Source organism: Bufo bufo, chromosome 4, assembly GCF_905171765.1.
Source record: "Bufo bufo chromosome 4, aBufBuf1.1, whole genome shotgun sequence".
Taxonomy (NCBI): domain Eukaryota; kingdom Metazoa; phylum Chordata; class Amphibia; order Anura; family Bufonidae; genus Bufo; species Bufo bufo.
Window position 1 is genome coordinate 121,758,235 of NC_053392.1, and position 25,049 is coordinate 121,783,283.

The 25,049-nt window shown below is 44.7% G+C and overlaps 1 protein-coding gene across 1 annotated transcript in view; it reads left to right on the forward strand.

The window, feature by feature from the left end:
• Nucleotides 1–25,049, forward strand: part of DNER (delta/notch like EGF repeat containing) — a 289,215-nt gene that overhangs the window by 256,010 nt on the left and 8,156 nt on the right. Inside the window, exon 10 of the mRNA XM_040431006.1 lies at nt 6,089–6,211. Coding sequence (XP_040286940.1) covers nt 6,089–6,211 — 123 coding nt within the window. The remainder of the gene's footprint in view (nt 1–6,088; nt 6,212–25,049) is intronic.

Below are 25,049 nucleotides of genomic sequence, written 5' to 3' on the forward strand. Positions count from 1 at the left end.
TGTTTTTGCTTTGTTCTACATTCCTTGTGCACACTCATTTTTGGGAGGTGAGAGTTATGACTGTATAGAACCTGCACCAAATACTGTATAATTCGAGAAGACAGTGTTCACCCCTGTTATACTGCCGCATCTTCCTGCTCCTGGGCTGTGTCAAGGACATTTCTTTGTGACATTCTTGACAGGCTTCTCCACAGCTTAAAGCTTCACTGTAGAATCCCTTTACTGTGTGAACCTTTTATATCCACTTTTAACCCTTCAGCTTCCAGTTCTGTACATTCACATATTACATCATATACAGTATATACTATTTTCTATCATTTGGCATTTGCTTCCTATATTTCCCTTTACTCTACAGCTCGGTCTTCACCTGCTGCTAGTCTCTTCATTGCTGCCTATCTTTGAGCTCTTTCTTCCTGCAAGGTATAGTCCCATCTGGTGTCCCAGGCTGACAGCATCAGCGTAGTGATCTTTTTCTAATGATGTAACTTAACCTAACTAGATAATAATGGGTTAACAGAAAGCTTTTCATGGATGGCATAGACAACACAGAACTGCTACTACTGCGTCTGTATTTCTGCAGCAGCCAGTAATCAGGATACAAGTTATTATTTTGCTTAGGCTACTTTCACACTAGCGTTCTGGGCTCCGTTTAAAGGGTCTCACAAGCGGCCCCGAACGCATCCGTACTGCCCCAATGCATTCTCAGTGGACGCGGATCCGCTCAGAATGCATCAGTCTGGCAGCGTTCAGCCTCCGCTCCGCTCAGCAGGCGGACACCTGAACGCTGCTTGCAGCGTTCGCGTGTCCGCCTGGCAGTGCGGAGGCAAACGGATCCATCCAGACTTACAATGGAAGTCAATGGGGACGGATCCGTTTGAAGATGACACAATATGGCTAAATTTTCAAACGGATCCGTCCCCATTGACTTTCAATGTAAAGTCTGGACGGATCCGTCTGAACTACTTTCACACTTAGAATTTTTTCTAAGCTATAATGCAGACGGATCCGTTCTGAACGGATCCAAACGTCTGCATTATAGGAGCGGATCCGTCTGTGCAGACAGCAGACGGATCCGCTCTGAACGCAAGTGTGAAAGTAGCCTTAATTGCAAGGTCTCAGTCTTAAAGGATAACACTGTAGTTTTTTTGTTTTATTTGGAGTATTGGATTGTGGTGATTAATAACTCCTTGGTGGCCCTATTTCAACTTTTCACTGTGTATTCAACATTTTTGTTCCCTGTAATGCCTACTTTTACCTGTGCTTAAAATAGGGTTGCTAGGCATGGTCCGTCTATCTGTTGAAGGACACAGAAGCACTCAGCGTGCAAGGTCACATTACTGACAGCCAGGGACTGTAAGTAAATGATTAAAGCCAGGTCCTCCCCAGCAGCTGATAACAGTGCCTGGGCTGTGTGCACTTCTCCCTGTCCCTGCGCTTGGCAGACGCTCCCTCACTCAGCAGAGCTGGAGAATGCAGAGTTGAAGCAGCGCAGACCAGGGAAGGGAGATCTGCCGTCTGCTCAGTGTATAAATCAGGCATCCTCAAACTGCGGCCCTCCAGCTGTTGTAAAACTACAACTCCCACAATGCCCTGCTGTAGGCTGATACCTGTAGGCTGTTCGGGCATTCTGGGAGTTGTAGTTTTGCAGCAGCTGGGGGGCCGCAGTTTGAGAAAGCAACATGTGGTAAGAGGACCCCTTTGTGCTGCAGGAGACTAACCCTTTAGGGGGGGGGAGGGCTCTGGTTACTGACACTTTTGGGGGGCTATTGTTACTGGCTAGTGAGGGCAGGCGGGATTAGCCTCAGGGTGAGGGCAGTGGTGGCCATCTTAACTGAATAGTGAAACTGCAGTTTTATGCAGACTGGTTGCTAAGGGCTGAATCTTATTAAATATGGGGTAAGTCAGTCTAATAGTAACTTATTCTGGAATATCATGTTATTAGTAACTACATATATGAAAATTGGGGTCTAAATGTGACAGTTGTCCTTTAAACTAATGGATATACCATAGAGGCAGCCCCTATAGCTGCTACGGGAGAGGGGCTCTACTTATGGTTAGTCCCATTCCTTTGGCTATTATTTGATGGGAACCTGTGCAGGAACTGCATTGTTATCAAAAAAGGATGAGAAATTAGCTCAACCTGTCCTGAATGGCAAAACTGGGGACTCTTTTTGATCTTTGCTGTGAAGCTCCCTCTCTGCTGTACACTCCACTATATCCACTTTTCTCCTATTGCTGGCCCAGACAACCATGATGACTTTTTCTAGTCATGACTGGAGTTTGCGGTCCATATTTGGCTCCTTGCTTTTCTTGCATCTTCTCTGCCTATTTCCCACATGTGCGCCGTGGTTTTTAGTTATTTTAGTCGTTCTTTCCCTTTAATTTCCTTTGAATGTAGTAAATTATAGTAAGTTAGTAATAATAATTGTTAATGTTAGATAATGAACACTATTGTTACCAGGACTGGTGATCGATACTAGGCCACATTCCTAAGGGCTGAGGTCACTTTACATGCCTACTGCACACTGGAGACCTCTTTAGGAGGGGCCATTGAGCTAAAAAAAAGTTCTATGCGTGAAACAATGGCTTTAGCTCCACTGATGGCATTGATCGGGTAAGATGAAGTCTTGTGATTATCTCTCTCTTGTACTACCATGGGGCATCGACAATGCCCTATGTTGGCAACTGGTCGACAGGAGCTCCCCCATTGTTGCAGGCTAAGTGATTGTTACCTTTTTTTCACCTTCATAAGCCTATCTTATTACCATATATTGGAATTCACAGTAAAACACCACCACGCACAAATTCTACATCCTTGTGCTCTGGATAGTAATAGTGTCTAAATGGTGCACCACACAGTATAGGTGTCATCCTTTGTTCTTCACACAATAATATTGCCCCCTTTAGGCTCCCAGCTATAATGGTGCTCCTTTTAGTGCTCTACACAGAAGCAATATTTCTCTCCCTCTGTACCTTGGTATAGGATATGTTCACATCACATGTATTATGTGCATTTAGTGTACACACTAAATGTGTCCATAGGGTTACATAAGTCAAATGGAGGCCATGAAATGTCACCTTAGGACCTCTGGCCTGTAAATGTTACTGCAGAATAATGAAGTATGCCCTGCAACAGTGACTAGTTCTCCTAAATAAAATCAACCAGACCCTAAAATAAATATAGATATTGGTCTCAAAATAGACACCAGACCCCACTACAGATACAGACCCATTAATAAATATGGATTCCAGAGTGAATACAGACCCACAACCAGGTCCCTAAAATGCAGATACAAGACCACACCTTTTACATAAATACAGACCTCCAGAATAAATACATAGACTAGAGACCTGAATAAATACAGACCCCCAGCCTGACCCCTAAAACTACAGATCCCTGATTATACCTGATTTAAATACCCCAGAATAAATACATATCAGAGACCAGGCCCCTAAGAGATTCTATAATAAAATATATGCCAGAGTAACTACAGATCCCCAAAATACCTAGACAACAAATCATACCCCTAAATGCAGACCCCAGAATACATACCTCACATGGGACCCCCAAATAAATACAGACAACAGATTAGACGTTCTAAGAAATACAGACCCCAGAGTGGAACCCTTAAGTTAATAAAGACCCTCTAAACAAATACAGACCCCACCAAAATGCAAACCGTGAGACCCGATGCACTAAAACAAATGCAGATATTAGCTCATCCACTTGTCACATCTGTGGCAGGTCCCAGAAGGTCTGAAATCATCTATTCATTAGTGATCTCACAGCCTCTTTTGGTTTCACTTTGTCTGTGCGTTGCTGGTATGTCCACATCTCCTGTTCAGGTGTGGATCATGTGACCTCTACCACGCCCTATTTACTCTGACTTTTCCCATCACTCCTTGCTTGGGATAGCTTCATTTGGTCTTGGAAGAGCTGGAGTGTGGTTCGTGTTGAAGTCCTGTTCATCCTTCATCCTCTGAAGTTAAGTGTTCCGCTTGTCATGTTTTGCATCCCCCCCTTCCCCCCCCCGGTTGTTTACTAGGCCTCAGTGAGACGCTAGTTCCTTCACCAGGGTAGGAAAGGGTGGTCTCTGCCCTGTCATTATCTTTAGAGCATCTGAGGGTCACCAGGGTTTTCTAGGAGTTAGGGCCAGAAGTAGGGTTTTATAGGTGGTGAGCCTTTTCCTTCCCTAGCGGTGAGGCCTAGTGTCTTTTTCCCTTCCTTCTTGATTGTCTTTTTGGTGTTCTCCCCTACTACATCCGTGACACCACTACTTACACCCAACAGCTCACACTGTAGTCTGTGGGGCTTTGCAGCTCCATTCTGTAGCTTCAGGGACCTGCAGAGGTATGGTCAGATGTGGTAACAGGACCTACAAACACGAAGAGGGAGCATTGATGGTCTCTCTCTCCTGCTTCTACCGTACTATCCTTTCCCCACACTGCAATTGTAAATCTCTTGAACACCAAAGTTTTCACCTGTATCCATATTCAGAGGATGGAAACACAGTTGAAAATGGTGCGGCCACCTGGGGGTCCAGTGTAGGAGCACTGTGTGTCTTATGGTTAAAGCAACGCTGTACTGGGAGATACTGTAATTAAAATATATTCCAAAGTTGAAATTAAAAACTGCACATTATCTGTACAAATATACAGTAAGGGCTCATGCACACAAACGTATTTTCTTTCCGTGTCCGTTCCGTTTTTTTTTTGCAGACCGTATGCAGAACCATTCACTTCAATGGGTCCGCAAAAAAACGGATGTTACTCCGTGTGTATTCTGTTTCCATATGTCTGTATTTCCGTTCTGCAAATTACGGACATTACGGACAAGGATAGTACTGTTCTATGAAGGGCCAGCTGTTCCGTTCCGTAAAATCTGTATTTTTTGTGGATCCGTTTTTTGCAGACCGCAAAATACATACGGTCGTGTGCATGACCCCTAACTCTGCAGTGATAAATATGAATAGTAACATAGTATGTCCACATTGCTAATGTGTGCAGCAGGTTAAAGGTGTTCTCTCACTTCAGCAAATGGCATTTATCATGTAGAGGAAGTTAATACAAGGCACTTACTAATGTATTGTGATTGTCCATATTGCTTCCTTTGCTGGCTGGATTCATTTTTCCATCACATTATATTCTTCTCATTTCCATGGTTACGACCACTCTGCAATCCAGCAGTGGTGGTCATGCTTGTACACTGGCCTCTCTGGTGGCCGGGGCGCACATAGGACTGCACTTTTTCCTATAATGTTGCAAGCACGGCCACTGCTGCTGGATTTCAGGGTGGTCGTAACCATGGAAACGAGCGGTGTATAATGTGATGGAGAAATGAATGAAGCCAGCAAAGGAGGCAATATGGGCAATCACAATACATTAGTAAGTGCCTTGTATTAACTTTATCTACATGATAAATGCCATTTGTTGAAGTGAGACAACCCCTTTAAGTAGTGGCGTTCTATCTAGGGGGTGGATTCCACCTAAATCCACCCAGGAATTTGTTTTTTACTTATGTGCTCCAAATAAAACAGTTTATACTTCATTTTCCGATGTCTAATCATTAACTAGAAATAGGGAAGAGTGAAAGGGAAACTATACACATTCCTATAAATTGTGAGCATAAGGTGGAAAGAAGGTTCAGCCATGGTTCCAAGGATCTCCTTGAAAGATAATGTGTGTTCAGCAGAACTGTCCAATGTGCTGAGAGGTCAGGTTCAGGTTCTAGTTTCACAGCAGCTGTAGAGCCAAAGGTTGCTGATCTCTGCTCTATTCTATATGACATGGACGTGGGCAGTGGACTTCTGCTATGGCTCCAAATGTAGATTTTACTTTGTTCGGGGCTTTATAGCATTGGTGTAGCCTGAGAAAGGCTCCTAGGGCACAACACTATGGTGCCTCTGGCCGAATGTACCCAATCTACGCCCGCCCTCGGTAACCAATGGCCCATTTGGCTTCCGCATGCACCCAGCCTCACCGTGGGGTCTTACCCTCGTATTTTGGTAACAATGGACTGTTCATATGATTTCAGGATGAACATCTTAACATCAATAATAATGTGCCGATTTTCTTTTTGTCACTGCAGGTTACCATGGATTGTATTGTGAGGAAGAATACAACGAGTGCTTGTCAGCACCATGTCAGAACGGGGCCTCTTGTAAGGATTTAGTTAATGACTACAAGTGCGTTTGCCCATCAGAGTTTGAAGGTAACAGTGTAATAATTGTTTAATGTTAAAGTATAACTGTCATTTTTTATTTTTTTTGGAGTATTGGATTGTGGTGATTAATATCACCTTGGTGGCCCTATTTCAACTTTTCACTGTGTATTCAATTACCCCTTAATTCCACATTTTTGTTCCCTGTACTGCCTACTTTTACCTGTGCTTAAAATAGGGTTGCTAGGCATGGTCCGTGCAGAAGCAGGCTGCGTGCAAGGTCAGATTACTGACAGCCAGGGACTGTAAGTAAATGATTAAAGCCAGGTCCTCCCCAGCAGCTGATAACAGTGCCTGGGCTGTGTGCACTTCTCCCTGTCCCTGCGCTTGGCAGACGCTCCCTCACTCAGCAGAGCTGGAGAATGCAGAGTCGAAGCAGCGCAGACCAGGGAAGGGAGATCTGCCGTCTGCTCAGTGTATAAATGAAAGCAACATGTGGTAAGAGGACCCCTTTGTGCTGCAGGAGATTAACCCTTTAGGGGGTAGGGCTCTGGTTACTGACACTTTTGGGGGGCTATTGTTACTGGCTAGTGAGGGCAGGCGGGATTAGCCTCAGGGTGAGGGCAGTGGCGGCCATCTTAACTGAATAGTGAGATTGCAGTTTTATGCAGACTGGTTGCTAAGGGCTGAATCTTATTAAATATGGGGTAAGTCAGTCTAATAGTAACTGATTCTGGAATATCATGTTATTACTAACTACATATATGAAAATTGAAATTGGGGTCTAAATGTGACAGTTATCCTTTAAGGTTACATGAAATGCTAAGCGTTATCTATCCTTGGAAATCCAAATTAAAGCATGAAATTAAGCATCTGCCAGTGGGAATTGGGAAACAGAACATAAATACACAATGATTTTGCTTATTTGTGGGTATAATACCACAGCAGGTAAAAAACATAACACTGTTACGGTCTACAATATGACAGAACGTTCGGTTGAACCCCCCCCCCCATTTTTGCTAATTAGATGGCTTGTTTTATTAATTGTTTTTCTGTGTGGGTTGCTGTTGGGTGCAGTATTGGTATATGGGTTGTTTCCTACAGAAGTTTACATTTCTCAATATTAGATCATTTACTTTTCTGTTGAGTATTATACAAAGAAGACTTAAACGTTCACTTACGGTATGTGAACTGTGCTTTTTAGGTTTTTCCTATCTGAAATTTACAGGACATCGATAAGGGACTTCGGACAATAGTCGAGCGGTGGCCCGGCTATTTTTGGAACTCCCATAGCAATGAGTGGAAAAGCTGCACATGTACGGAGTCCCCTCATTTCACTTCAGGGCCCCATTCTCGAGATAGGAGCGGGTCCCAGAGGTGGAACCACACTTATCGGACATTAATGGCACCACCTATGGATATGCTATAAACGTCCAGATGGGACCACCCCTTTAAATAAAAAATGGGTCAAAAAAGGTCTTAGGTAAGACCTCTTATATATATAGTAGCTGTTGTAAACATAACATAGTTTTAATAGTCTTTTATTTGCTGGAAAAGTTGTCAGTGTACCCAGAATATTTGAAAGTCATTTCTGGGAGGCAGCCATATACGTGAGGGAAAGCAGGAATGCGAGGAATCCGTCTTGATGGGGACAACTGTACATATTCATGTAAAATAAATGCTTCCCGCCTGCTCTGTAGTTCTTGGCTCTGTCTGAATTTTTCTTTTGGAGAGTAGCAGTCATGGAGGTGATGGTTGTCCTCATAGCACTTATAACATAGGTCTAGCCTATATCAAATGTTGCCTTGAACAGATTGTCTCTAAATCATCACTGCACTGCGCTGGATCAATGTTTAAAACGGGAGATTTATCAAGTCTGGCATTTTCTACGCCAGTCTTGATATCTCCTGCGCTGCCAGAGGATACACCTAATTTATGGTGAGGCGGGGGCCTTGTCATAAATTGGATGCATCCTCTGGCAGTCCATGACCTAAACTGAAATGGACACCAGCTTAATGCTGGCAAAAATGAAGATAAATATCCAGGCCCACTGCCCCTGTTATGCCCTCACCACACCCCCTTTTTGGAATGTGGCGAGGGACGCATAGAAACGCCACTTATGACACAATTTTGTTGCAATGTCGTTTAAAAAGTCTACACCTCTTGAGATGTTACACCAATTTCTACACCACCCTTTTACTGAAGTAGGACTGCGACAATTTTTGTGACTTTCTAAATAGTTGTAGTTGATAAATCTAGCATAACTCAGCTCAACAGGCCAACCATGGCCACTGTACCACCCATGGTGTAAAAAATTTGTGCAAATAACCCGACGTAATCATAAAGCCCAATTTTTTAACTTTTTGAAGCCAGAGTTCTGGCGTGCAGGGTTTAATAAATGTTCCCCCTTTCTTATTTGTAGTGCAGGTCCTGTGAGATGGTGCATGATACAGGATTCAGAGACTTGAGAGGATATCTGTAGAAGGCTTTAAAAAGTTCATCTTTTAAAATATTAAATGATTTCCTGGGTTTAAATATTTTCTGAAATACTGGGGGACATTTATCAATTGTGGTTTTGATTTTGTCAATTTAAAGTCTTCTCTTGTTACATCATATTTTTGAACAAGGTGCATGGGGTTTTATCAATTCGGTGCACGTGCAATGTGGCTGCACTTTTTTTTTATGATTGTGCACCAGGGGGGTTACCTGTTGTATTGTGCATCTTGTTGCACATCATAAATGCCCCTTAATCTAATGGCTGAAATAGACCTTTTCATACTACTTTTTAAAGTGGAGGGTTGTTGACATAGCTCTGCAGGATTTTGCGCAAAAAGACCTTGCAACATCATATAATGGAGCACCAAGGGTGGAATTTATTATTTAAGTTTGTCTTTTAAGTTGCTCTGCAAGTGCGATGTGGTTTTTCCACAGTCAGTGAAAGTAGGCCAGGGGGTTGCCTGACATAATAAAAATAAAAAAATAATACTTTTGTGACTTTTTAAAAATGTGCATATCATAAATAAGACATTACACTATTCTAAACTCTACTCCCAACCACCTTTTCAGTCCAATTCTGAAAGTGGCGAGGCTCACCAAATGTCGCAAAAATATGCACAAAACGTTGCAAGCAACATCTCTTGCAACAGTAGATCCCACAGCATGGATCTAAGCTCCACAGCTGTAGGCACAGGTGGTATTTTTTTTTATATACACCATATGGCATGTAGACCCCCTGCTAATTACAGAGTTCATGTATTTTAGCCAGACCCATTGAAAACAGGTGAATAAATCAGGTCCACTACCATGCAATCTCCGTAGACAAACATTGGTAGTATATGGATGATACTCAGCAGCTCAGTGATTTTACAGTTGGCACCATCATAGGTTGCCATCATTGCAACAAGTCAGTTTGCAAAATTTCTGAACTGCTTGATCTTCCCCGATGAACTGGCCCATTTTTTTCATTGCCCTATTTAATTAATATTTTCCTTCCACTAATATTATCAAGAGCCAAGAGTACAGAGCAAGAGAAATGCCAGTTGGTCTTAGTTTGGCTTGTACAAGACCCAAAAATGATTGGGGTTATGGGTTATCCCATGATTAATGTAAAAAATGAAAACAAGACATTATGTAGGACATGATCATCTCTTTCTGACAAATATAGAACCAGAGTTGTACCTTACATGGATCCAGAGATCTCCACATTCAGTCTTTCAGTTGCTCTGCTAGATTTATATCAAGATGGCAGATCAAAGGGTGTGTCCAGATCAGGAGGCATGTCCTTTCTGCTGCAGCTCTCTCCCTATCACAGGTCTGGACGCAGTAGAAGGATGGAACTGAGCATGTGCGTCCACCTCTGTGAGGTGGATAGAGAAATAAGAAAAAACAAACAAACAACAGGTGGCGCGAAATGAGTATTTATCCCCGATTCTTTAGTTCTTTCAGAATAAATACTGTCACCAGAAATGTCTTACAGCAGTTTTCTTCACTCTCCCCAAAGAATACACATACAGATTTAAAATGTGCCCAGCACGTCAAATTATATGTGGATTCCGGTATAGACATCCACTATTCCGCTATTGTAAACACTGCGGTTTTGCCAAGCGCAAATCTATGATGGCAGAATGGCAGCTTTCATGCCACAAGAGAACATACACTGAAGACTAGAGCTTTACGTGACACATGACAGCAAGTCTCAGAAAATTCACATTTGTGTAACTTGTCTGCAACTTGCTGTTGCGCTTTTTGAGCTGCTATTTGGCCGTAGAAAAACAGCCAAACCACAGAGAAATCACAGGCCAGTCGCACACGACCTGCATTGTGGTCCATGATGGCAAAGCCGCATGTGACTTCAGGTGATGAAAATAAACTCCAGCCCACAGATAGCAGGGCAATGTGCATTTTTTTAACATTTGATATGGAATAAAGCAGATTTGTGATTTTTACTCGCTCGCTTTATTCTGCTTGCATGTGACTTGGGACCTTTTTTTTATTTTATTTTTGCGATGATCGCAGTTGCGGCAGATCACATATTACATTGTGACTCAATAGACAAACATTGCCTGAAGTGTTGCAATACGACATCACAATTTTCGCATTGTGCGGCAAACGTCACCATGTAGCCCCAGCCTTATGGGCTTATTTTGGTGGTAAGTGCAAGAAATTCTGCAAACCTCAGTAAGATGAATGGCAAAATTGCTGAAATTTTTGCTACAAACCTTGAATTGACCCTAAGGATACATCCATGCGGGACAAACACTTTGCCGCAGTGTATCTGCTGTAGCGTATCCGCCATGTGTGGCCGAAGCCTAAGAGTTCCCTAAAATTTTTTTAAAAAAACACAAGGAAATATACATTCCTGAGTCAGTAAAAATCTGCTCAGAAATTTTGTCTGTGTCTGAGAAAGCTGAATGAGAAGCACGATGGCTGCCATTACAAGGGCTGTCACTCCGCTTTCCTGAGGGCAGTATGGCAGCGGGGGATGTAGCACTGGATAACAGATGGCAGGTCCGACGTTCAGGAGTCTAGAAAAGAGGGGTAATATTGGTTGTCACTCAGCTCTTTCAAGGATAACTCTTCTTTTATTGCAGGAAACATATGGTAACTCAACAAACAATCGTAGGGGATGTGGAATTAAGGCATAAACAGCAGATGCAGAATGGAAATATTGCAATTCAGAAACATCGATTTGTAATTAGGTTGGAAGGCAGAGTCACCCATCAAATGACTACGGAAATGTGGAACAGCCCCAGGGGGAGCCGTCAAACTTGTCTTTTCGATAGATGAATGTACTGACTGGTAGCTTGTTGGTTATTCTCTCATTCCTCGGTTCTTGTGCTCATTAGCAGTATGTTAAATGCATTAGTTCCCTGCTAGAGGGCAGCGTCTCACATGCAGATCGATCGCATGGATTGAGAGACAGCCTTATTAGAGCAGCATTGAATGGCTGCCTTTCTCACTTTATTAGAAGACTGCCTTGTTAACAGTAGCTAAAGTGTTCAGTGGAAACGGGTAGAGAATCAGACACAGCAAAAGCCGCAACGCATCCATGGAAAAATCCTCATTGCATAAATTGAAATGCTGCAGAGATTTTGCACAGGCTGACAATCAGGGCAATTATCAGGAAGGAGTATTCCTAGGAACGCTTGTTCCTGATAACTGTCCAGTATAAGGCCCGTGCGGGTGCAATGTGTGATGCGAACGCAGTGCACCCACATTAAGTCCGGACCCATTCATTTCAATGGGTCTGTGTACATGAGCGTTGGTTTTCACGCATCACTTGTGCGTTGTGTGAAAATCGCAGCATGTTCTATATTCTGCGATTTTCACGTAACGCTGGCCCCATAGAAGTGAATGGGGCTGCGTGAAAATCGCATCGCATCCGCAAGGAAGTGCAGATGCCATGCATTTTTCACGGATGGTTGCTAAGAGATGTTGTTTGTATACCTTTAGTATTTTATCACGCGCGTGCAAAACGCATTAAATCGCATTGCACCCGCACGATAAAAACTGAACAACTGAACACGATCGCATCCTAAGGGCTCATTCACATGAACGTGTGAAGCCCGTGCCTGTGCTGTGGACCGCAAATTGCGGTCCGCAATGCACGTGCACCGTCCGTGGGGCAGGCGCATGGGGATCGCAGACCCATTCACTTGAAGTTCTATCTTTTTGCGGTGCGGAAGCTTGGAACGGAATCCCAGAAAGCACTCCGTAGTGCTTCTGTAGTATTCCGTTACGTTTTCCGTTCCACATCTCCGGATTTGCGGACCCATTGAAATTAATGAGTCCGCATCCGTGATGCGGAATGGCCACGAAATGGTGCCAGTGTATTGCGGATCCACAAATGCGGTCCACAACGTGTGAACGAGCCCTAAACTGAATGAACTTGCTTGCAAAATCGCACATTTTTCACTGAACACATCCGGATCTAATCCGCTCACGCTTGTCTGCAAGGGGCCTAAAGGTGCTGCCGGTCATTGGGTGAAAGTATCGTAAAGTGGTCTTAATCCAATCCTTAAAGGGGTTGTGCAAAAATGGGGAGGTTTTGGCAACCCCCCGATTTCCCACTTTACCGGACCTATAAAGTAAAGATTACTTACAGTACCTACTTCCCTGCACTGGCTCCTTCTTCTCCTGGCCGGAGATGCTCCCATGGGTTCCTGTAATGTAAACATCCAGTTTGACATCGCCACAGCTAATGATGGCCGCAGCAGTGAGCTTACATGACATAAGAAGAGCCCGTCACCGCTGCGGCTAGTGATTGGCTGTGGCAATGTCAAACCAGATGTTTACATCCAGGGGACCCAGTGGAGCATTGCAGGCCTGGAGGAGAAGGAGCTGTGAGCTAGTGATGGGAATCAGGTAAGTCATCTTCCCTTTACAGGTCCAGTAGTAGGGTGGAGTTTGCCCAACACCCCTCCCTCCCGTTCTTTCACTACCCCTTTAAAGCAACCATCCATTAAAAAAAATGCTTACCTGGGGCCATCTTTTCAGCTTTAGACCTGCCAACTACTGGGCTCCTCTTCTGTCATCCAAGATGGCCACACCACTTCTCAGATTACCAGATGCATACTTTCTGCTGCCTTCGTAGGGCAGGGCTGCACAAGCAGAAGGTGTCCTGAACCACCAAATTTACAGTATGCATCTGGTATGTTGAGAAGCAGTGCGGCCATCTTGGATGGCAAAAGAGGAACCCAGAAATTGGTGGATATGCAGATGAAAAGGAGGTCATTATGTTATGTTCGTTCTTTAGTTAATGTGATTTTTTTTTTCTTTAACGTGATTTTCATAGTATATGAAAAAAATAGCTTTTTAAAATTGCTCAGAAATTCCAGATTCAAATATGAAACTTCTAAAGACTCGTTTGACTGGATCGATTTTGAAACGATTTTCAAGCTTCTCAATTAATTTCAATGGACAGCGATTTCACAGCATTTTTTTAGTGGCTGACAAAAAGGCTACCAAGGGCTTTTACTAATGTCTTTATGCCACAATAGTGAAGTAAGAAAGTCACAAATTAGGGCATGCACCATATGAGCGCAATAATTTGTGACTTTTGAAGCTTATCGACAATTTTTAAAAAGTGGCAAGAAAGGGTGTGGGTCTTAACACGGCTCATTGGATTTACTATAACTTACGCCAGAAACTGGCATACGTTATATCTGAAGTGTATGTCAGCCCCTGACTGGCATAGACTTCAGTTTCTGGTGCAAGAACTGCCAGAGATGCACATCATTTATTAAGAAGCGTGCCTCTTGATAAATTAGGTGCATCTCACTCTGACGCAGAGGGATCAAGACTGGGGTATGGGAATGAATCTTGATAAAAATGTCCCTCCACATTATCCGTCTCATCCCTTTGTCTGTTTTCCCGCCAAGACCAATCTGTGTTGCTTATTTGAATTTTTTACACCAGTGTCTGGTACCATATTGGGAGTGTACACTGGTTGCCAATGGCAGACTGCAATGAGGCTGTATGGCCATGTCAACTACAAAGGACAGGACGCTGTGACAGTGGACATCTACTGTTACCCAATACAATGCTACACCAGTGTTTTTACGCCACCCTCCTACTAGAGTGATATTGCTACCCTTTTTTTCCCCGAAAATTGCAGTGATAAGTCTATGTTCACATCTGTGTTGTGAAATTTGGCAGGCTGTTCCGGCAGAGGATAATGCTGCAAACCGCCGGATCCCAATTGAGTATAATAGGATCAAATGGGGACCTGACCACTTTTCAGCATAAATGCTGACTTTCTGCCAGACAAAAAGCACTGCAGAAATTACTTCGGATGAAACTAATTTTGTGTCTCCTGTTAGGTATAATATCTCGTATATCTATAATTAATGATATCTATCAGTATTGGTAGTATTTTTTATGGCACCACTCATACTATATAAGTATATTTTGACACAGATCACTGTATCTCCTATTGTGCCCCTTGCTATGTTCGCTGTATTTATTTTTCATCATGTCTTTTTCTGCCTTCTGATTCATTTATTATTCTTTTGATTAATAAAGATTGTAATATTTTTATATGGTGTAGTCCCATTGGCCTTTTTGGGTGTTTGTAGTAATTGTGTTGGATCCATGGGCTTTTTTTTTCTAGATTTTTCATAGAAATAGCGAGGTTGTTGTAGGTTATTCACTGGACATTAGAATCCTGGAGCCAGAAGGGCAGAATGCTCGATAGACTGCATTGGCCCCCACAGTAATTATTGGGGTACCTGCTCATAGACTCTCACCAGTGCTTTCCTGTGACTCTTCTCAATGCCAGGTCAAGACAATCCTATTCTGTACAGAAACGCCTCAATCTCTTGTTCCTTTATACAGTTTTTTTCTGTCTTCCATATTAATGCATAATTAGCAGATCCCTGCAGTTTTTGCTGGTGGATTTATTAATTGGATATCTCTGGACTTCAAGTAAACATCTAGAAAACCAGAGGTCTGAAACCTGCACGTTTATTTCGCAGCATTGACATATTTTCTTAAGGTGGTTTCTGCCGCCAGACGTTTGAACAGGGATGAGAGCTTTGATATATCTGTTTGATGTTTATTTGTAGTCGTTTCATTATGTAGATTAATGCAAAGATATAAAGGAGACAAAGAAACCGGCTGGGAGCCAGGAGACATATCTAGGCTGCACAAGGAAAAGCAACAGAGGAAGGATGGAGGAGACATTTATATGCTGGCACACTTCATTTTCCTCCATTTATTTGCCGTAGAAACTTAAATCTCAGTTTACAAACTATTCGGGCAATTATTTCAAGTATGTCAACACCAGTGAATTGGTAATGTGGTTTCGGCCGCAGCCATTTATTTTTCCATCATGACTCTGTATTACAGCTGTACTTGTGCAGAATTGGTCATGACTTACCCATGCAGAAAAATACTAACTTCCAGAGCCTAAAAATGTTAAGTAAGGCCACAGCATAAAAGTCCAGAAAGCAAAAAAAATTCCACTTTTGCATTAAACTTGCATAGTTGAGCAAATATGTATGTAATTTGCTTTACTTACCTTGTACCTATTTTCATTTACATAACGTTTTCTTCTCCATTTATGTTTAATATAAAATTCCAAATTGGACTGAGTTTGAGCCGTTCCGATGACGGTTAGGGAGGTCCTCCTGGATAACTTCTATGACAAAACAGGTCCTTGAGGTTTGCTACAGTGTGTGAAGGGGGGATTTATCATTTAATTTGTGCCAGTTTTCTGCTGTAAAAAAAAAGTTGCAAATTTACACACACTCCTGACATTTTTGAAACGTGGGTGGAGAAGTGGGTGTGGTAAGTTTTGGTAATTAGGTGCGAAAAGGCACATTCTTACTCCAGTAGGGCTGAAGAAAACCAAAGTATTATTTTTAAAGATGTGTCAAATGTATCAGTGTGTGACGTTTGATAAATTTGCCGTAATTTATGTCAATGCAGACAAAAAAAAAACTGCTTAAAATTTCCCCTCATCCACAGAAAGATCTTTCATTGGTTTCACATAAGATTTTAAATCAGCTAAATGTCAAAGCCTTACATTTCTAATATACCTGTGCATTCCCTGCACTGCTGCCTTTGATTAGCCCAGGTCCTAAATTGGTGTTACCCAAGAACTTTTCTCTGGCCACACTTTCTGATTTAAAACTAGAACCATAACCACTATCTGTGTGGCACACTTGCTTGCTCTATTCCACAATTGGTGTGCGCCATATTAAAGAAGTTGTCCGACAATTAAATATTCATTTACTGGGATCATGCAAACAGATCAAATTTTTTATTGGAATCCTTTAAAAATGGTACCCGTGTCTAGATATTGCTTTTACATACTTGTTTTGTTGTTCTTTTCATTCATTTTCAGAACATCCACATAATGGGGGGAATTCAATAAATCGGGTGTTTCTTACACCAGTTTTAAAAAAATAAATAAAATGCTTTGGCATAAGATGCGCATGCCTCTTATGGCACATCTTGGGTTTGTGTGCCAGAAAGAGAAATGTATGCCCACAAAGAGCTGGCATAGAATTCTACTTTAAATTACGCCAGCTTTCTGGTGCAAATACTGTTAAATTTGTAGGCCCAGACTATTGGCTTATGCAATGTAAAATAGGGGAAATATGCCTTTTTTTTTCACCAAACAGGACCAAAAACAAAGTTTGCAAGTTTTTCTGGTGTAGGGCATTACGTTCTCCCTTTGTATCCAGTGATGTTGAGAAAATAGCAGCAGTCACTCCACCATGCATGTGGGACTGAGCTACCGAGCATGTGTGACCACCAGCACTGGACACATGACATAGACATTCTGAGAGGTAAACAAAAAAACATTAGGGGGTGACAAAATAAATATGTAACAGCAATACCTACACACAGGAGAATTTTTTAATTATTCCAATTGAAAAAGTAAATTAATATTTATTAGGTGGACAACCCCTTTAAGGAATATGGCTCATGCTACATGGTATGTATTAGTAAGTATGCGACTAAGAAAATCCAACACCAGCATTAAGCTACTTAGCAGATTTGTGATCACATTTTACATGTTCATGTTGTATGTCTAAAAAAACATCAACCTATTCCACAGTTCCTTAACCTCCACTGCTTTGACTTATTTACTTTATGTTCTGAAAATGCTACAGACCATGTATAAAGGTACAGATAAATATACAGTTCTACCCATACAACTGGTCAGTCACATCAGCAGAATCGTAGTAATTGCCTCCTTAATTTTGGTACTTTGGAATAAAAAAGGTTGCTTAAAAATGTTCTTGGGGGATTCTATAGAATATGGAATGAACTTTGGGTGTAACATATACATGGGCCATCACCTCAAGATGTCTAGCTCCCTCACAATCTCTTCTCTTGTTTTCTTGTTATATACCCATACATTTCTACAACATTATATACTGTTGTTTAAAACATTGTATACACTGCATCTACTAAGTCGTTTACATAGCTTGTAAGGCTGAAAAAAGACATCCATCCATCTTGTTCAGCCTAACATTCTGCAAAGTTTATCCAGAGGAAGGCAAAAAAAACATGAGGTAGAAACCAAATTTCCTAATTTTAGGGGGAAAAAAGGACTTCCCGACTCCAATCAGGCAATCAGAATAACTCCCTTGATTAATAAATACATCCAGGCCCCTCTTGAATTCCTTTATTGTACTCACCATCACCACCTCCTCAGGCAGAGAGTTCCATAGTCTCACTGCTCTTACCGTAAGGAATCCTTTTCTATGTTTGTGTACAAACCTTCTTTCCTCCAGACGCAGAGGATGTCCCCTCGTCACAGTCACAGTCCTGGGGATAAATAGATGATGGGAGAGATCTCTGTACTGACCCCTGATATATTTATACATAGTAATTAGATCTCCCCTTAGTTGTCTTTTTTCTAAACTATTTAACCATCATTTTGATAATCTTTCAGAGTACTGTAGTCCCCCCATTCCAGCTCTGCTATGTCTGCCTTGTTCACAGCAGCCCAGAACTGTACACAGTACTCCATGTGTGGTCTGACTGGTGATTTGTAAAGTGGTAGGTAGAGATGTCCCGAACTATTCGCCGGCGAACAGTTCCCAGCGAACATAGCTTGTTCGCGTTCGCCGCGGCGGGCGAACATATGCAATATTCGGTCCGCCCCCTATACATCATCATTGAGCAAACTTTGACCCTGTACCTCACAGTCAGCAGACACATTCCAGCCAATCAGCATACCCTCCCTCCCAGACCCTTCCACCTCCTATCAAAAAGCAAGGACAGCATCCATCTTAGATTCATTCTGAAGCTGCAGTGTCACAAATTTGACTAAGTTGTAATCACAGTGCGATTAATACAGGTTATATTAATCGCATTGCGAATTCAACTTAGAGCTGGGTTCCTAATGGTTGTATTGCTAGAATATAACGAAGATTGAGAATATAGTGCTATATTCGTTATATTCGTCAATTCTAGCAATACAACCATTAGGAACTTAGCTCTAAGTTGAATTCGCAATGCGATTAATACAGGTTATATTAATCGCATTGCTAATTCAACTTACCACACTCTGCGTCAACTACGTAATTTTCCATGGGAGTTTTGCCATGGATCCCCCTGCGGCATGCCACAGTCCAGGTGTTAGTCCCCTTGAAACAACTTTTCCATCACTATTGTGGCCAGAAAGAGTCCCTGTGGGTTTTAAAATTCGCCTGTCTATTGAAGTCTGTAACGGACCGTTTCAGCAGACAAGGGGTTAAAATCCGTTTAGGCGATGTGCCCCTTTCTGAGAGACAGGCACAGCTACTGCAGAACACCAACTCCCGAACTGGATACAAAGTAGCACTCCAAACTGGAACCTCACGAATAGCTGCTAGCAGACGAACAGGGATCAGCTTACACGTCTGGCAATCGGTCCTCTAACAGCATACAGCGAATCCCCCCAATAACGAGACAAGGCTCCGTGTTGAGGGTCAAGCAGTGGTCTGACTGTACTTCACGTACAGCCTCTTTTATTCATAAACCACAAACATAGTACTGCCCACAGGGGTTTGAAATACAACCAATCAGTAATTAACAACACATACAATGTAACTACAGCAACCAATCGTTCACGCCCCCAGAGGACCAGAATGAAGACTGGGACATAGGACAACATATCCCCACAATGCATCATGGTTTCCTCCTCTCTGTCCAGACAACCTGAAGAGCAATCCAATTATCTCTGAGGACAAAGGGAGATCGCCAATACACATGTGCAGACAACAGAACAGACATCACCCTTTAAACACACAATGGGACAATGGCACAATAGAAACACACCCAGCATATTCCCTCCCCTTATCCTGAGAGGAGACTCAATTATACATACAGTTAAACATACTTTCTACCCAACTTTCATAACTCTAAAACCATACATCACATTCACATAAAAATTACATATTCGCAATCAATCCATTCAGGGGAACAACATATTAAAAAATGGCATGAATCAGACCAGGGGTTCAAAAGTTAGTATATGGCCCATAATCCAGGGGCAAGAGGCCAGCAGCCAGTCCTCTCCAAAACCCAGTGGCGAGGTCGGTTTCGCCACACATCTCCCCCCCCCCAGGGAAGACTAACCAGATACCTGACCTCACGCCGGTCGGTACCTGAGTTAGTCTGGCAGCCCACCCACAACCAAATACTGGACCTGTTGACTTTAGTAGCCTGTCTCTGTCCAGTGAGTCCACCAAGGTTGTGTTGGAAGCTCGTACTCTCGGTCTCTGTGTTGCTCCCTGGCTTGGAGTGGAGGTTGCTTTGTGGGCAGGTATCAGCGGTACTCTGCCCTGGTGCCAGCGCTTCCACGGAAGAAGCCTGGTTGGAGCCTGGTTGTTGGAGGGGGAGACCGACTGTCTCTACCCCCTGTGCTGTAAGTGCAGAGACCACGGTCCCATCTGCACTGTTGTGGGGCTTACTGTCTCCCCCTGGTGCGTTAAGCTGCCGCTGGGGAGAGGGGGTAACAAGCTCCTCTCCCATACATACTTCCAGCCGCTTGGGAGGGCGACCGACCGTCTCCGCTCCCAATACAGTGTCCTGCTGCTGGGGAAAGGAGACTGAGCTCTCTATTCCCAAAAAATCATGCTGCTGCTGGGGGACAGGACCGACTGTCTCTGCTCCCAATACATGGTCCTGCTGCTGGGGAAAGGAGACTGGGCTCTCTATTCCCAAAAAATCATGCTGCTGCTGGGGGGCAGGAACAACTACCTCTGCCCCCTGTAACTCAGCCTGCCGCTGGAGAGGGAGGATGCTGCTCTCCTCTCCCTGCATTTCACACTGCCGCTGGGGAATGGAGACTGGGCTCCCAATTCCCTGCAGGACCGGTGGAGAGACCTCGGTCCCATCTCTACCGGCCACCTGGGGTCCTTCCCAGTAACATTCTACAATATCTGCCCAGCTGAATGGGTCTGGATCTGGGTCTGTCACCTTACCGTCCTGCTGAGCCTTCTCAATGGAGTGGAAGAGATCTCGGTAGTCCTGCTCCAGTTCCCACTCCAGGGTTGCTAGGTGAGCCAGGTCTTGCTCTACTTCATGGGGGTCATCCCACTCATACCTAGCCTCCCTCTCATAAAAAATGTCCTGAAGTCTGGACTGTGCAGGGCTCCCGAAGTCAGGCTCTGCAAAGGACTCCCATAACAAGCCAGGACCATAAAACTCCTCTCCCTCTGGCTTGTCATGTTCGGCTGTCCAGGGTATATACTGTGCCATATACCACCAAAGCGCCTGGTAGGCATCCTCCAGCCATAGCTCCTGCCATACCCGGTGCTCTAGTTCCTTCACCCATTCCTCCAGAGGCTGCTCTCCCAGGAAGGGCATCCGCAGGGCCACTTGCTTCTGCAACCGCTGCTCTTCACTGGGGAGACTCTCACCCCGCTGGTATTGTAGATTATCCAGGGCCTGGTACCAGATGCCTTTCCTTAATGCATCCCGGCCATCCAGGTCCTCCTCCTCGTATAACACTGCTGGTTCCATCCTGGTGCTTTTAGGGTCGCTGTACTGAGACATGCGTTGTCCTTAAATTGTAGAATCCACAGAAATGGTGTCTCCTGTAGCTGTCCTTCTGGATGTAGGAACGATCCCGCTGCTTGCCACCAATGTAACGGACCGTTTCAGCAGACAAGGGGTTAAAATCCGTTGAAGCGATAAGCCCCTTTCTGAGACAGGCACAGCTACTTGCAGGATACACCAACCCCCGAACTGGATACAAAGTAGCACTCCAAACTGGAACCTCACGAATAGCTGCTAGCAGACGAACAGGGATCAGCTTACACATCTGGCAATCGGTCCTCTAACAGCATACAGCGAATCCCCCCAATAACGAGACAAGGCTCCGTGTTGAGGGTCAAGCAGTGGTCTGACTGTACTTCACGTACAGCCTCTTTTATTCATAAACCACAAACATAGTGTCACGGCTGAGGATGGGGGAAATCCTCAGCCGTGTGGAGCCCGGTGATGTTACGGCTGCTTGGCCATGAAGACAGGATTAGGGAGCAGGTCACCTCCTAAACGCATCCCTAACCTGACCCTGGCTCCTAGCTACATGAGCCAACCTTGATGGTAGGAGGGCTCATGTTCCGGAACCTAAAAGTCCCTGCTAGCCCTCAAGATGACCCTCACCTAGGAGCTGAGTAAGACAAGCCCACTCCTCCTAGACACGGAGGAGCAGGAGTCTCAACGGCCAAGCTGCAGGAAAAGGGGAGACATAAACAGCTCTATGGATATGGCAGGTGAACTAGAGTTCCACCTACCTGCCACAGCCTTGCTGACTGGATCCCTGTGTTAGCAGGGTGCAGATCATAAACGCATCCCCACACAGGGACCCAGATCCATAGCTGCACAAAGGGAGACATATAAAACATCACACAGACATCACACATAACTGGAAATAACTTAAGCACAATATGGTTATGACATTAAGGTTTATGACCACAGGGGTGGCTCTTACTGGCAGGTAAGAAATACATGAGGCTGCTCTCAGCTAAGCATGGCTGAAGCAACCTGCAGGCCTACAAAAGCAATGAGGCTTTATAGGCCAAGAAGCCACACCCCACAGTCGGACACACCCAGTGATCACACACACTAGGAAGGGGATTAACCCTTCCAACACCAGGGAAGGGAAAACAGCACTTAAAGGGGACGTGCACACAATAACATAAAACACAGTGCACACATCCACACAACACACACAAAACCGCATGCGCAGCGTAGCGAGCTGCATGGCACAGCTCAGCCTGCTACGCTGCCACATACATACTGTTGCCAGCGGCAACCACAGGTGAGGCCAATACCACAGCCCTCACCTGTGATTGAACACCAATGAAAACCGCTGACAACCGCATGCGGTTCAGGAGTCACGGTCATAGCCATGGCCGTGACACTCCCACCCCTCAAAGCCCCCCCACCAAAAAAAGACACGTGAGGGACTCAGACAAGGGGATAGGAGAAGGGGACGTCCACTCTCAGTGCCGGTTCTAAAAAGGGGTCACTGTCAGCTGCATCCTCTCCCGGCTCACACTAGCCAGTCCGACGAGGACTGCAGCCCGCACCAGCAACAAAGAGAAAAGAACCACTGAGAGATGGACGAGGGGACTCTCCACTCACGTCCCCACTCCAGTCGCTGCCAGCAGACACTCCTAACCAGCACGCAGCCAGACCACTTACGGAGTGCTGCCAGCAGACGACCAGAGATGGGAACATGGAGAGGGACGAGGGATCCCCAACACGGACACGGAAGGTAAGGTGGCGGGGAATAAGCCACCAACCGTGCCGTTAACGGAGAACCCCCAGGAACGCTCTCCCTCCGGAGAACGCGCATGCAGGCCACAAGGATATGGCACTGCATGCTGCACCCTCTTTCGAAGGTGAGCAACTCGCACACCAAACAAACACCCTAGTGCTATAAAATCAGGGGGACGCCAAACGAGGCAACGGTGAAGGGAAGGCGGGGAAACGCCACTCACCGCGCCGTCAGAGGCGAAACCCCCAGAACGCTCTCCCTCCGAAGAGCGCGCATGTAACCCTTCCGCAGAGGGCGGTACATGCTTCCCCCTCTTTCGAGGGATGCATACTCCCACCCCTCAAAGCCCCTCCCAACAACAAAAGGGGAAAGTTGGTGAGGCATAAGAAACAATGGGAGGGGGGGAGGGGAAAGACAAACAAAAAGGGGACACCAACACGGACAACGGTGAGCTGGGAATGGCGGGGAATGCCACTCACCGCGCCGTAAATGGTGAGCCCCATAACGCTCTCCCTCCGGAGAACGCGCATGCACCCCATCCGTAGACAGCAGTGCATGCTTTACCCTCTTTCGAGGGAGCGCCACGTAAGAAGCGACTGTGGTCATACTGTCACGGCTGAGGATGGGGGAAATCCTCAGCCGTGTGGAGCCCGGTGATGTTACGGCTGCTTGGCCATGAAGACAGGATTAGGGAGCAGGTCACCTCCTAAACGCATCCCTAACCTGACCCTGGCTCCTAGCTACATGAGCCAACCTTGATGGTAGGAGGGCTCATGTTCCGGAACCTAAAAGTCCCTGCTAGCCCTCAAGATGACCCTCACCTAGGAGCTGAGTAAGACAAGCCCACTCCTCCTAGACACGGAGGAGCAGGAGTCTCAACGGCCAAGCTGCAGGAAAAGGGGAGACATAAACAGCTCTATGGATATGGCAGGTGAACTAGAGTTCCACCTACCTGCCACAGCCTTGCTGACTGGATCCCTGTGTTAGCAGGGTGCAGATCATAAACGCATCCCCACACAGGGACCCAGATCCATAGCTGCACAAAGGGAGACATATAAAACATCACACAGACATCACACATAACTGGAAATAACTTAAGCACAATATGGTTATGACATTAAGGTTTATGACCACAGGGGTGGCTCTTACTGGCAGGTAAGAAATACATGAGGCTGCTCTCAGCTAAGCATGGCTGAAGCAACCTGCAGGCCTACAAAAGCAATGAGGCTTTATAGGCCAAGAAGCCACACCCCACAGTCGGACACACCCAGTGATCACACACACTAGGAAGGGGATTAACCCTTCCAACACCAGGGAAGGGAAAACACCACTTAAAGGGGACGTGCACACAATAACATAAAACACAGTGCACACATCCACACAACACACACAAAACCGCATGCGCAGCGTAGCGAGCTGCATGGCACAGCTCAGCCTGCTACGCTGCCACATACATACTGTTGCCAGCGGCAACCACAGGTGAGGCCAATACCACAGCCCTCACCTGTGATTGAACACCAATGAAAACCGCTGACAACCGCATGCGGTTCAGGAGTCACGGTCATAGCCATGGCCGTGACACATAGTACTGCCCACAGGGGTTTGAAATACAACCAATCAGTAATTAACAACACATACAATGTAACTACAGCAACCAATCGTTCACGCCCCCAGAGGACCAGAATGAAGACTGGGACATAGGACAACATATCCCCACAATGCATCATGGTTTCCTCCTCTCTGTCCAGACAACCTGAAGAGCAATCCAATTATCTCTGAGGACAAAGGGAGATCGCCAATACACATGTGCAGACAACAGAACAGACATCACCCTTTAAACACACAATGGGACAATGGCACAATAGAAACACACCCAGCATATTCCCTCCCCTTATCCTGAGAGGAGACTCAATTATACATACAGTTAAACATACTTTCTACCCAACTTTCATAACTCTAAAACCATACATCACATTCACATAAAAATTACATATTCGCAATCAATCCATTCAGGGGAACAACATATTAAACAATGGCATGAATCAGACCAGGGGTTCAAAAGTTAGTATATGGCCCATAATCCAGGGGCAAGAGGCCAGCAGCCAGTCCTCTCCAAAACCCAGTGGCGAGGTCGGTTTCGCCACAAAGTCTATG